This window comes from Cyclopterus lumpus, chromosome 1, assembly GCF_009769545.1.
Source record: "Cyclopterus lumpus isolate fCycLum1 chromosome 1, fCycLum1.pri, whole genome shotgun sequence".
Classification (NCBI taxonomy): Eukaryota; Metazoa; Chordata; class Actinopteri; order Perciformes; family Cyclopteridae; genus Cyclopterus; species Cyclopterus lumpus.
Genome location: NC_046966.1, coordinates 24783371 through 24797860, shown reverse-complemented (window position 1 = coordinate 24797860; position 14490 = coordinate 24783371). Strand labels below are relative to the sequence as shown.

Here is a 14490-nt window from a genome sequence, read left to right as displayed (position 1 = left end):
ACATTCTCCCCGGCTGGCATGGTTCTGTAATACTCCATTTCGCAACTCCTCAAACTCAACAACTTCTCTGCTCCTCCGTTCATCTTGGCCATCCAGGCACTTGGACTCCTCCGTCGGCCCCGTTACATCCACAGAGCCTCCCGTAGAAAGTGTATTTACTCCTGGCCTGATCGCTCCACTCTTTCCATCCCCTCCCTCTGGTCAGCCGAGCGCATCGCTGCAGCTCGTCATCACAACAACGATCTACACAAGCGAGTTGCCTGTCTCCGCCCCCTTACCAAAGCACCCCTGTCTGTCCAAATACATCCACATCTCAAAATTGCTCTGTTTAACACCCGATCCCTAAACAACAAGGGCCTCTTACTTAAAGAAATCGTAACTGACAATAATCTGGACTTTGTCTGATTAACCGAAACGTGGCAAAACCAACAGGACTACTTTTCACTAAACCAAACCACACCCCCTGGATATTCATACATGAAGAAGCCACGCCACCATGGGCATAGTGGTGGAATAGCCCCAATTTTTCGCAAAAACATCACTGCAAGTGCAATAACCGTTCCGGATCCCTCCTCATTTGAACACCTTGTCTTTAAACGGTCTGGTCCCAAACCCCTGGTTACTGCAGTCATTTACCGCCCCCCAAAACCTAACTCTGCTTTTCCCTCTGATCTGTCTGAATTTCTCACACAACTCTGCGCCATCTCTCCATCCATTCTGCTACTTGGTGACTTCAACATACACGTCGACTCATCTGACTCCACAACCTCTACAGAACTCCTGGACATATGTGACTACTTCAACATCACCCAACATGTCGACTTTCCCCCACTTAACCTGGTCTGCACCTCCGGCATTACCATCAGCAATCTAACCAGCATCGACCTCACCATCTCTGACCACCTGGCTATCACCTTGGACATAGACATCCCCACCCCCCATGTTAAGCAGAGTCGCACCATAACATTCCGGAACATCAAGTCCATCAACCTCCCCTCGCTCTCCTCCACCTTGCCTGCCACCGTCTCTGCCACTGCCACTCTTTCGACTGCCTCCCCCACCGCCCTGGTCAATTATTATAATGATGCACTCTCCTCCTGTCTTGATGTCGTCGCCCCCAGAAAATCCAAACTCGTCTCCTTCACCCACTCTGCCCCCTGGTACACTGACCAACTTCAACACCTCAAAGTACAGGGCCGTCAACTGGAAGATCTTGTCAATAAAACTGGACTCACTGTTCACTCACTGTTCTTGATACCTTCAAACTTCATCAACAACAATATAAAGATGCCCTCAACACCACTCGCTCCTCTGACTATTCCTCCATCATCCAATCTGGCTCCAACAACCCCAAAACGCTTTTCTCCACCATCAACAAACTCCTCAAGCCCATGGACACCATCTTCACCTCCTTCACCACCAGCAAATGCAACTCATTTCTATCCTTTTTCAATGACAAAATCCCTGCAATACACAACCAGCTGTCTGCACCCTCCCCCCCCCCCCCCCCTCCTCAGCTCTCAACATGATCCTCTCTTACTTCCAACCCACTCAATCTCATCCTTCAGTTCAATCACTGAAACGGACCTCTTCTCCATAGTCTCCAGCATGAAGACCTTCACCTGTGCCCTTGAACCCCTCCCCTCTTCCTTACTCAAGCTCGCTGCTGTCAACCCTGTGCTAAAAATACCTGGTCTTGACCCTGACATCCCAAACAACTACCGGCCCGTCTCCAACCTCCCCTTCCTGTCCAAGTCCCACCTCAATCTCAATAATCTCTACGAACCCTTCCAATCTGGCTTCCGTTCAAAACACAGCACAGAAATCACCCTACTAAAAATCACAAATGACATACTTCTCGCTGCTGATTCTGGCTTCCTCACCATCCTCATCCTCCTTGACCTCAGTGCCGCCTTTGACACTATCAACCACTCCATCCTCCTCTCACGTCTCCAGTTCTTGGCATAACTGGCACTGCCCTTTCCTGATTCACCTCATATCTCTCAGACCGACATCAATTCATTGCCATAAACAACTGTAAATCCTCCACCTCCCTAGTCACCCACGGTGTCCCCCAAGGTTCCGTGCTTGGTCCCCTCCTCTTCATCATTTACATCCTTCCTCTTGGACAAATCATCCGTCGTCATGGTTTAGACTTCCACTGCTACGCTGACGACACCCAACTCTACTTCTCTTCCAAGACCATCACCTCAGTCCCCTACTCCACTCACTACCTGTCTCACTGATATAAAATCATGGATGCAACAGAACTATCTCAAACTCAACTGCAATAAATCTGAAACACTCATCAGCCCTAACTCCATCACCCGGTCAGCCCAGACCTTCTCTCTCAACATTGATGGCTCCATCGTCACCCTCTCCTCCCAGGTCCGCAACCTAGTTATCATCCTCGACCCCACCCTCTCTTTCTTACCCCACTCCAACCACATCACCAAAACTACCTTCTTTCACCTCAGGAACATTGCACGCCTCCGGCCCATGCCCTCATCCATGCCCTCATAACCTCCAGACTTGACTACTGCAACAGCATCATCTATGGCAATCCCAACAAAATTCTGAATAAACTTCAATATGTTCAGAACTCTGCCGCTCGACTGCTCACGCTATGAACACATCACCCCAGTCTTAAGCAACCTTGACTGGCTCCCGGTCAAATTCAGGATAGACTTTAAGATTTTACTCACCACCTAGAAAGTCCTAAACAACCTGGCCCCTACCTTTCAGACCTCCTCCCCCTCCACGCCCCAACCCGTTGCCTCAGGTCCGCCGGTGCAAACACTCTGAAGACCATCAGGACCAAGCGCCGGACCTGGGTGATTGGGCCTTCTCAGCTGCTGCACCCCCCCTCTGGAATGCCCTCCCCATCCCCATCCGTCAGGCTCCCACCCTATCATCATTCAAGCAAGCCCTCAAAACCCACCTCTTCAAACTTCTCTTCACCTGCTAACCCCTGCAGTCTACCATCCACTACATGACTCACTCCACATCGCTTCTCCAGTTTTTTTTCTTTTTACCTGAAATGTTCTGTTTGTTTGTTTTGTTTGCTCCTTGTCTTTCTATTTAGTTGTGTTCTGTTGGTCTATGCCTTATGTACGTCTTTGAGTGTCTAGAAAAGCCCTATATCAATTCAAAGTATTATTATTATTAATATTATATGACTGTTGACTTACCTTTGTTGTGATTGTGTCTCAGGTACCTGTATGGGGAACCGGTTCAGGGGAAGGCCTACGTGGTGTTTGGGGTGAAGATCAACCAGGAGATGAGAAGGTTGCCTTCAGTGAAGCAGGTGTCAAACGTAAGTCACTGATTTTATGGCCGCTGTCATGAAATGTTCATGCCACAATTGTGAGCTATACACATATCATAATTGACCCTATGCTAAGCCCCGCCCCCTGTTTACCCCTCCGTTAGGCTGCCAAAGCTACGTTACCACGGAGCCCACACTGTCACTGACCTCACTCATATATGATTTCAGCTGATGCTACGCTATTGTCGTATCTTTTAAACGGCTGTGATGTTGAAGAATGAGGATGAAGGAATCTCCGCGGACACTGTTCTTTTCCGTTATAATAGAGTTTATTACAGAGAGGAATCACAGGTCAGGACGAGCGTCTAGATCACTCGGAGAAGCTTCTCGGCCAGATGGAAGTTCTGACTTGAGAGGCCCGGCAGCTCACTTTATATAGGCACTTCGTCGTGCACAGATACCTAACGTGACTCCGGAACCCCCAATCTAAACACTTACTTTTCAGACACAGGAATGTGTACCATATATCAAGATTAAGAAGTAACAGACGAGGTCACACAAAGGCCTCTTAACAGGTGCCCTTCGGGCACAGGGACAGACCCGTCTCCAACAGGTCAAAAGGCAACTATGTGGAACTGTATCTTATAAGCCAATCTTCTCAGAAAGCGAAGAATATTTGGAGACAAACCACTAACCCATACCTGTCTGGACTCTGCCTCCTAGAGGTCAAAGGGCATTCTTTTTAGTGAGATGGTATCTTGGGAGCGAGCTCCTAAGGCAGCTGCGAATACACCACATATCTCCCCCCTTCGAGACTTAAACAACGTCTCGACTAACAAACAAAAGAAGAAAACATATCTGTGTATAATTATGACAAAAATAGCAACCACAATAAACCAATTGTATGGAGTATAAAAAAGTGAGAGTGAAAAACCTGTTAGGCAGCTATCTTTCTTGAAACAATGTGTACAGGAAAATTCTCTCACGGCTCCTCTGCCAAGGCAACCTTACATAGTACTCCATACCACTGAAATGCGGAATTTTAGCAAATTGTGTAAGGAAATTACTTAAGCAAATACATATGGAACTCTCAGCAAATCAAAACAAAATAATGTCCAAAGTCAGGCTGGTCAACCCATCGTACCTTCCAAGTGGACCTTTCCCTGCCTAGACCCACTGTCCCTGAACATCGAGCAAAGAAAACATCCGAGGTCCCATCTATATTTACCCAACAAAAACACATCATTTCCCAAACAATTTGCACATAAAAAGAAAATTCATTTTTAATACTACTAATGTAACGTGTAGGATAAGACATAAGAATGTATAACACTGCAGTTTCTCAGCAGCCTTGACTCCCAGTTGTAGCATCGATGACGTCTTGCATCTGGATGTTGTGTCATCAGTCCTTGTTCAGAGTCCTTCAGATCATTCTTATTGTTCATGTTTGATGTGTCTTGAATCCATTCAACGCATCGGAGTCCCATAATAATTCACCACCCGCACAGTGGTCTTGCCCCAATATGTTCTAGAATGAAAGAAAAGAAAACCAGTATCTTTTGCATACAGAACAGATACAAATCAAAACATCAAAATATAGACTAACACTTCTATCAGTATATGTGAAATTATAAATCACATTGTCCATTCAACCCCCCCCTTCGAGACCACACAGAGTCTCGAAAGAGTGAAACAAAATCAAAACCACAGACTAACCAAGTAATAACAGAGGTATGTGTTAGGATTAAAATAACATCAGACATTCAAAATGGATATTCCTCCACCAGTTCGACCCTTATCCTTTCGTCTTCATCAACGTCCGTATCATCACCATGTAATAATGGCATCTGAGTTTGATCGCCTGGCATCACAACTCCAACCCATCTCATTATCATAGCCTTTGCAAAGGTCAACAATAGCGTACAAAAACAAAACATCACACACAATGACAGAACGAGTACTGCCACAACCTGTATTAATACTGCTCCTAATGGCCCTAATTTATCCTGCAACCAAGCATTCGCAGACCATCCAGCGTTTTCCGACGGGCCAAATGCATCTCTTATAAGCTTCAATGCATCTACGACACTAGTCATATTATCAGAATTATCAGGAATCAAAGTGTAGCAAGCCTCCCCTGTTAAGTTCAAAGTCACACAAAGGCCACCTTGTTTGGCCAAAATATAGTCAAGAGCCATGTCATGTTTTAGCAGTGTCAGTCTGTGACTTCTCTGAGTGTTTGACAAATATTCAAACCCTCTTATGGTTTCGTTCGCAAAACCCTGTAAGGTGTAGGTAATGTTATCGATGTGATCTGCCAAGAATGTCACCCCATACCATGGAAATAATCCTATTCCCCACTTCTCTGCTATACTCACTCTCCAATGGTATGATTCCAAATTGTTAAATTGTGCCATCTCCCGTTTCTTCCTACTTCTTGGAGCGTCATAAGATTGGACCCCATCTGGCCTTTTTCCCTTCTGGATAGTAAGGACCTCATATGGAAGTTTCAATGTTGCCATATAACAGCATCCTGTCCACCCATATGGTAGAAATATGTATGCCTTATCATCACAAACCCACCAAACATCCTTGAAATTCCCTATAGTCACATTCCCAGGCAAACGTTGATCCTTCACCCTTAACGTTTTACCCTTTTTGTTGTCTGGTACATCAAAAGTTACTTCATAAGAATCATTACCAGACCAATGTTCACGTTTACCCAAGTCCATCATATATTTATCACAATCTGATATCCCCATAAACATTCCCGGCCCATCATAAGTGGTATTCGAACAAAAACAGCTATCAGCTCGAACTGATGCCACCTCCATTATTTCCGGGACCGCCGTTCTGATATTTTCATGTTGATCGAGTAAATTTACATATGATAATCCCTCCAACCAAGAACAAGTAAATCTCGGCCTAAACAGATGTCACAAAGCCATTATGGGATCTCCTGCTGACTGCTGCTGATACAACAGCCATGATAGTGCATAACTTTGACAAATAGCGGTTAGTGGTTCTGGTGTAGTCTCTAAAATTGAAGGCCATGAGTTTGGCGTTAGGACTTTTACTAGACATGGACCATTCCAATTCACAACCGATCTTACGGAATGAGTTAATTGCTGGAACCATAAGTTCTTACTTGCCCAAGGGTCTGCAATCTGTAACACTGACGGATCAAACCCGAACGCCCTCCATTTGGTTTCTCTCTTTTGTAATGCATGGTATTGACCAGTCATGTATTCTGGTGTCTGATCAGAGTCAGAAAAGTTATTATCTACGTTTGAAATAGTCCTCTGAGCTGTTACAGATGAATCTACATAATTCTCTTCTATCATCTGTTCTCTAACTTCAACAATCTCATTATTACTGTTCACACTAGGCTCTATTTTGAACATTAGCTTCTGGGTTACATTAATCACATCCTTAACTGTCGAAGATGTCACGTTGGATGTCTGTGTTACATTTCCAAACGTCATAGAAGCCAAAGATGTCGTCACTGTTGTAGCCTTCATTCCCTTCAAAGTCATAGCTGGAGTAGTCGTCTGAGTTGTTGTATGAACATTCTCAGTTCTTTCTGGCACTAAAGTACCAGACTTCGTATGTGTACTGTTCACCCTTGGAGTAGTTACTGTGGTATATTGTTCCTGAACCCCTTCAGTAACTGTGAAAACTCCAATAGGACTCAAATCTTTTATCATGAGTGTCACTCTACGAGTTATATGACCTTTGATCCAATAATTTTGATATGGAACAAATTCAAACTCCGGTTCTAAATAAGTACACGTATATTCCCCTTGGTCTTCCCATGTCGCATTACGTAGGACCAGTGAACAATCCCCTCTAGTTTTCAACCACTTCACATCATTAAACAAAATATACTTCCTGTGTTTACGAGACACAATGCCATCTCCAGGTTTTATCAACAACAAATCTTCCCCACGACTATTTTCCCACTTAGGAGGACTGTTACTACCAAAATTCCAATCTCCACATTGGCAAGGAAGGTAAACTGACTTCCCCAAGGTTACTTCAACCCTGGTTCCAGTATCGGTTTGGTTTAACCTTTTTCCTAACCGGCCTTGGGCTCCTTTGTCTAACTGGATCCCTAAGTTGTCCTGCGGCGGAGTCACCGCCCTTTGATATCTCTGACGCTTCGCAGACAACTGAACCAGGTCCTGCTGTGTCTGGGACATGTTGAAAGACAATGTCACTAAATCTTCTTTCCCGTTCATCCACTGCCATGTCATTTCTGGCATCATCAGGAATGTGCACAGGAACATCAACGTTTTCCACCACTTGGGCAATCTCTCCTTCTGAATTCTGACTCTGGGGATCTGCATGCACCTCCCTGTCTGGTGCATGTTCTTCCACATTGTCTTCGGACTCTCTGGCACCTTCAGCATTTTGAATCTGTGAATGTGGCGCCTCTTCACTTGGTGCTTTGACACAATGTGATAAATGATACCACGTTGGAGACCCTTTCACCTGGACCACAGTTCCAGTACTGCGAACTACTTCAAATGGTCCTTCCCGGCGTTCGTTATACCACTTCCTTCTAAACACCTTCACGAACACCTTGTCTCCAGGTTGCACTGTGTTCCTTTTTTGCTCATCCAGCCTCTCCTGCACCTCCTCTTTTGTTTGCCTGTCAGAAACATATGTGGATATTCTTTTATGCAGATTAACCATATATGTAACATACTTTTGCATTTCATCTTCCAAAAGGGTCAGGCTTGGACCCTTTCCACTTGTCCGCAGACAAGGTGTTGGCATCAGTCTTCCTGTAACCAACTCATGAGGTGTCATATGTAAATCGCGGAGCTCACTAGAGCGACATACCATTAACGCCAATGGAAGCGCTGCTACCCAATTTAAGCCTGTGTGCTGACATATTTTGACAATACGATTTTTCAGAACACCATTCATTCTTTCGCACATCCCTTGACTTTGTGGATGATAGACTGCACCAAGACGCTGCTTAATTCCTAGTTTTTGCAAAATCAATTTCACCGTTTTATCCACAAACTCCTTCCCATTGTCTGAGGATATTCGATCTGGAAGTCCCCACCTGCTTATGACCTCTCTGCATAAAAACTTGGCAACTGATTGAGCATCTTTCCGTTTGGTTGGACAAGCCTCGGGCCATCGTGAGAATCTGTCCACCACGACCAGCATATATCTTTTACCTTCAATCGGTTTTATCATGTCAACATAGTCCACAACTAGTTCACGCATAGGTCCCCTCGGAGTTGGAATGTGACCAGGAGGAACCGCCACTCCCCTCCGAACATTGTTTTTCAGACAGATAGTACACCTGCCTATGACATAATCAATCTGTTGAAGCAAACATGGTGCCCACGAACCATACTCCTTTGTGATCTTTCTCTTAACTTCCTCTCTTGCAACGTGAGCTAACCCATGCTCCTCCTGAATCATTAGAACATTCGTCTGGATGCTGTTGAAAATCTGAATTAAACCTTCCCCCTCTTCCGAAATTTCTTTGATCTCTTCCTCTCCAGGACTGTGCTTGATCAAAAGATGGCTGTGGGTAAGCGATGGCCGATACCACCGGTGATGGTTGGACCGATTGGTACTGAACCTGGTTCGGCTGTAGTTGTGATAATAGTTGATTTAGCGGAGCCTGATCCTGTATAACCAGCGCCTGCTTCTTCTCCATCTTTTTACTATCCACTAGTTGTATTTGATTAAGTTTCCTGAGGATCTCTTGATCCTGTTCCTTCTGATCATGCTCCTTTTTCCTATACAGCTCCACCTGGTGGGCTATGTAATCTGTATACACCCCCTTTGCCATGCTTCCAAGACCAACCACCTCTGCCAGTTTACTCCTCACTGGTAGGGGCAACCCCTTCTGTACTCTGCCTCGCAAAATTGACTGCTCCATTTGATTCAACTCTGGGTCATTTCCTGTAACATTTCTCCACACTTGATGAACTCTCGACACATAGGCTCTCGGGTTTTCTTCCTGTCCCAGTGGTTCAATAAAAATATTGTCAGGGTGTACATTTGTTGGAAATGTATCTTTAAGTGCTCTGCACACTCGACCTCTACTTGCAGCAAACAGTTCTGCATCATTCACAGCAGTTCCCACATATCGATTAAGTCCAGCTTTCTGTAGAATTTCTCCCATAGCATGAACTCCAATGAGATTAGCCAAGAGTCTCTTAATATCTCCAATGGCCGGTTGTTCTCCCACCATAATCTCTTCTAACTTTGAAATCCAAGGATGTGCTCCATCCTGAAGAGTAGGTTTGACATGTCTGTACTCTGCCAAGGCTTATACTCCAAACTCTGTCCTCGAATAACCACTGGAAACATGCTCTTGGGTGTCGATTGTGTTCTAGAGCGCAATCTATTTTTCATGCCCGATGATATGAGGCCTTCTTTCTGTAGCCCCTCCTTCCGTATCAGCAACTCCTCTAACTGGTTCTCCAGTGAACTTTGTCTTTCTGGGAAACTAGATTTACTCAAGTCACAGAGGCATCGGTCTATTCCTTCTTCGACCTCTCTTAATTCCCTCCGTGTGCCCTCTTCATTGCTGTCTTCATCCTCACTGTCCTTAGTGGTATCACCTCCTCTCTTTTCTGCTCTAGCCAGCATCCGCCTGACCTCAGGGTCATATCCTCCCATGGCACCTTCTAGATCACTTTGGTCACTATTGTCTCTAGACTCCGCCCTTTGTATCCTAATTCCCAAACTTGCTTTCTTCCTACTTTTGGAATCTGGATACATCATTATAGTTGTGTCTGCTAGTCCTGTTTCTATTATTTTGTCCTCCTTGTCTCTGATTTTGTAGCTACCCTCCTGACTAATCATTGGGAGCTGAGGATAGATTTTCTTAGACTTCGTCTCTACTTCATAAGGTGGCGGTCTTTTCACAGGGTTCATGTGTGAGTAGAATGAATTGGTGTCTGCCAACAGTTTTTCTGTTTGTTCTGCATTCTGTCCCATTTCTTCTACGTCTTTAACTCTCTTGTCATTAGCAGCTTTGATCAGTTTCTGTCCCTCATTTTCAAACAACTGGAGAATGCCAAGCTCCACTTGCCTCTTTTCTTTGCGTTTTTTCCCCATTCTTTCCCTTCTTTTGCTTTGCCTTGTATGTGGATACAAGTACCTGCATTATTTTTATTACATCTGGGTTAAGAGTCCCCTCCACTGGCCATGGTTGGTCAATTTCAGGCCAACGTTTATGCCATTTTTCCGATATTTTTGCAATGTTTGCGATGCCTCTGATTAAAGGATTATTCTTCTGTACTACATCAACAGGAGTAATTACTTTTGGGTTTTTAGTGTCCTTTTTCCCCATTATAACGGCTTCCTGATGTTCCGTTATTTGTACATTAAGAAGTACGATTTTAACTACTTAAAGCTATTCAGATTATTTCTCCCTTGTTTTTTATTATTCTTTATTTTATTTATTTATTTGATTAACCAATTCATCAATTAGCAAATTAATCAAATTAATCAAATTAATCAACCCATAAATCAATCAACAAATTAATCAATGAAACAACAAATTAATCAATTCATTTAGTCCTTCATGTATTTAAACCCACAAATTCACCCTAGCCAAAAATGGAATTGATTTGTCAACGCCGAACAGATCAAGAGCCCGTTTACAAAATTCGACCAAAAAATCACGCACTCCCACAAGTGACTGACTGTCACCAAATGTGATCCTAATCACTGTCGGACCATCGCCTAATTATCATCCAATATCCAGCTCAAATCGTGACACAGTCACAATATTGATTCTCCAACACGCACAAACAACAAAACTGACATCCGCAATTGTCAGCAGAGTTTAGACCAAACAATCATATGCCATTAATGAATTAAATGCATTAACTGGTCTTTCAGTTGCCAAGCCCTCTATTCATTTATCCACTTGTTCTTTTAACTAACTACAGCATGTAGTCTTTATGTATGTAACCCAATCAATATTCTTATAAGTTTACAAATGAAAGCAGATTCAAATGTGTCCCATCAATAAGGGAAAAGAAACAGGCAATTATTCAGCCTCTTATGAACCCAATAGGTTTTTTAACAGCATCATAAACTTAATTCCCAAATTAAACCCCTACCTAAACTTTGTAGAATTGAATGAAAACCAAATAAAACAAATAGTTCAAGCGACAAAAGAATTTCGTGTCACACGTCCCACTAAAAATCTCCCCCCCCCCTTTGAGGAGACACTTTCACACACACAGCTTCACATGAACAGAGACAGTTGGGGGGAGGGGTCTTACTTCTCTAATTGGAGACTCATAGTTTCATCATTACGTCCCTTTATAAAAGAAAGAAAACAGGGCTCATATTATATTAGTCTTCTTTAGAAGCTCATTGTGTATTTAGTAACTTATTTGTTATCCTACGTCCTCTCTCTAAGGAAGCTCATTTGCATATTTAATAACTCATTTATTATCTTAAGTCTTCTCACCAGAAGCTCATTATATATATTTAATACATTAAACAAAATATATGTCCTTACAAGTTACCAACGCCTTCGTTCTCACAACCCCCACTCATTAGTATTACCTTCCTCTGCAGTTTCTCACGCACACACACAGCGCTTCACACACACACACACACACAGCGCACACACAGACAGAACAAAGACAACTCATTTATGCCACATATAGCATGCTTTTTGCCGCTCCCTTTAATTCCTTTCTTATTCTCATAAAATTTCTGCTACCTCTGAGATGTGATTAGTCGATGAGAGGCTGCATCAGACACTGTTCGTCAACAAATGTCAGAGTGGGAACAGTCAATCGACCTTTTATTCTACAATCTCCAGTTATTAAACTGACCATACGGTGTTGTTCCAGGTTTTACGGCCCATGTTTATTTATCCAGATTCTGCGGCTCAGTCATATGATCCTTTCCTTTACTCTTATCTCTCTCTCTTTTTCCTCTGTCCCTTATTACTGTTTTACACTTATTTATTCAAATTACCTGGATCCAGGTTTACCCCAATTTTGTCTTTCTAACTTAATTCCTGACTATGCCAAGCCAACCATTACGCAGTGGCTAATTTGCATGTGTCTTACCGTTAAGGAGTTGAGGGCCCAATCTCCATTAATCTTGCACGATACTATTTAGCTCACCTTATCGTTACAATAAAGCTATTCTACACTATTCCTTGTATTTCTCATACTTCCTTTCTTTACTTCTTATCTCTATAATACTCCCCCTTTTTGCGTATTTTTACGCAAATAAAATCAAATTTAGCACGGAGCTTCAATTCAAACACATCACTTCAACAATACCTTTCCATTTAACAAGAAAATAGGTTCTTTTCTACGGTGTGACCATACAATCAACACATACAGCTTGATAAATGAACCAGCATTTTAATCAAGTGGGAAATGCTCACCGTCTGTCGTTGTCGAGGTCACAGCACGTCCGAGTTCGTGACGCCAAGTTTGTCGTATCTTTTAAACGGCTGTGATGTTGAAGAATGAGGATGAAGGAATCTCCGCGGACACTGTTCTTTTCCGTTATAATAGAGTTTATTACAGAGAGGAATCACAGGTCAGGACGAGCGTCTAGATCACTCGGAGAAGCTTCTCGGCCAGATGGAAGTTCTGACTTGAGAGTCCCGGCAGCTCAGTTTATATAGGCACTTCGTCGTGCACAGATACCTAACGTGACTCCGGAACCCCCAATCTAAACACTTACTTTTCAGACACAGGAATGTGTACCATATATCAAGATTAAGAAGTAACAGACGAGGTCACACAAAGGCCTCTTAACAGGTGCCCTTCGGGCACAGGGACAGACCCCTCTCCAACAGGTCAAAAGGCAACTATGTGGAACTGTATCTTATAAGCCAATCTTCTCAGAAAGCGAAGAATATTTGGAGACAAACCTCTAACCCATACCTGTCTGGACTCTGCCTCCTAGAGGTCAAAGGGCATTCTTTTTAGTGAGATGGTATCTTGGGAGCGAGCTCCTAAGGCAGCTGCGAATACACCACACTATGATTGGCCAGTCTGCGTTTGAGGTGCGCCCCGTAGCTACCGCAAAGATTTGGTTTGGTTTAGTGTTTTCTTTATTATAATTTCTATTCATGTTTGGAGACATTTGGTTTTATATACAAATAAAAAAACGTTTGTGAAAGTTCAATGTTGAACTTGGAAATAGAAGGTTCACTTACCAGCTTTTCTACTAGAGCTTTCAACCACGTCTCACAGTCTTCCCTAGTGGAGGAAGTTTACTCAATTTAAGTGAATCAGTATCAGTTCTGACTCTCAGACTGCCGGGTCGCTGTTGAAAGCTTGTAATTGGAACTTTAGCTAAGACTTTTATTGTAGAAATTATGCAAATAGAATAATTTTCATGTAGTGTGTTATAACAGCGAAACAATAGCTTTCATAAAAGTCAGATGTTTTCTGTGCTCTTTCTGCAGCTGGATGGAGGAGTCGTCAGTCTGAGCATGGAGGAGATCAAGAGAACTTACCCCAACGTCAGGGATCTGGTGGGCAAGTCGTTGTATGTGAAGGTCTCTGTGCTCACCAACTCAGGTAAGCCCTTCAAGTAAGTGGGTACACAGGCAAAAATATAAAAAACCCAAACCCATGACTGATTTTTTTTAATCAATATAGTAAATTTCTAAACTAAATTTGAAAATTGTGTACAAAAAGACGGGTGACATGAGTCACAGAAACTGTCCCATAATTTCAAACGACCAGCAGGGGGCGACTCCTCTGGTTGTATAGAAGTCTATGCTTCATGTGTTAAAGCTGCATTCTTTCTCCTGACCACCAGGGGTCGACTCCTCTGGTTGTATAGAAGTCTATATAAATGACTCTACTTCTCTTGATGTATTCCCTCAGTAAACATTGTAAACATGAGTTTATGGTCTCAATCTCTAGTTTCAAGTCTTCTTCAATATAGCGTGATGTTCATTTAGTAAATTATGGTCATTTAGAGTCAAATAGACCATAAAGCAGGGTGTGCTTTAGGGTGGGGCTTACTGCGATTGACAGGTAGCTGCCCATACAGTGTCTCTATGTGACTCCTCCACATTCCAAATATGGTAACTTCTGTTTGGTTGCAAAAGACAACAACATGGTAATAACCACAATCCAAGATGGTGACTGCAAAATAACCAAAATCCAGGCTTTATAATGGTAGTATACAAACCAATGGGTGACGTCACGATTACTACGTCTACTTCTTATATAAAG

General features: G+C 43.2%; 1 protein-coding gene across 1 annotated transcript in view; it reads left to right on the top strand.

Annotated features, from left to right (window-relative positions):
- LOC117733431 (complement C3-like) overlaps window positions 1-14490 on the top strand; it is a 178539-nt gene that overhangs the window by 7726 nt on the left and 156323 nt on the right. The window contains 2 exon segments of the mRNA XM_034537114.1: window positions 3214-3316; window positions 13710-13824. Coding sequence (XP_034393005.1) covers window positions 3214-3316; window positions 13710-13824 — 218 coding nt within the window.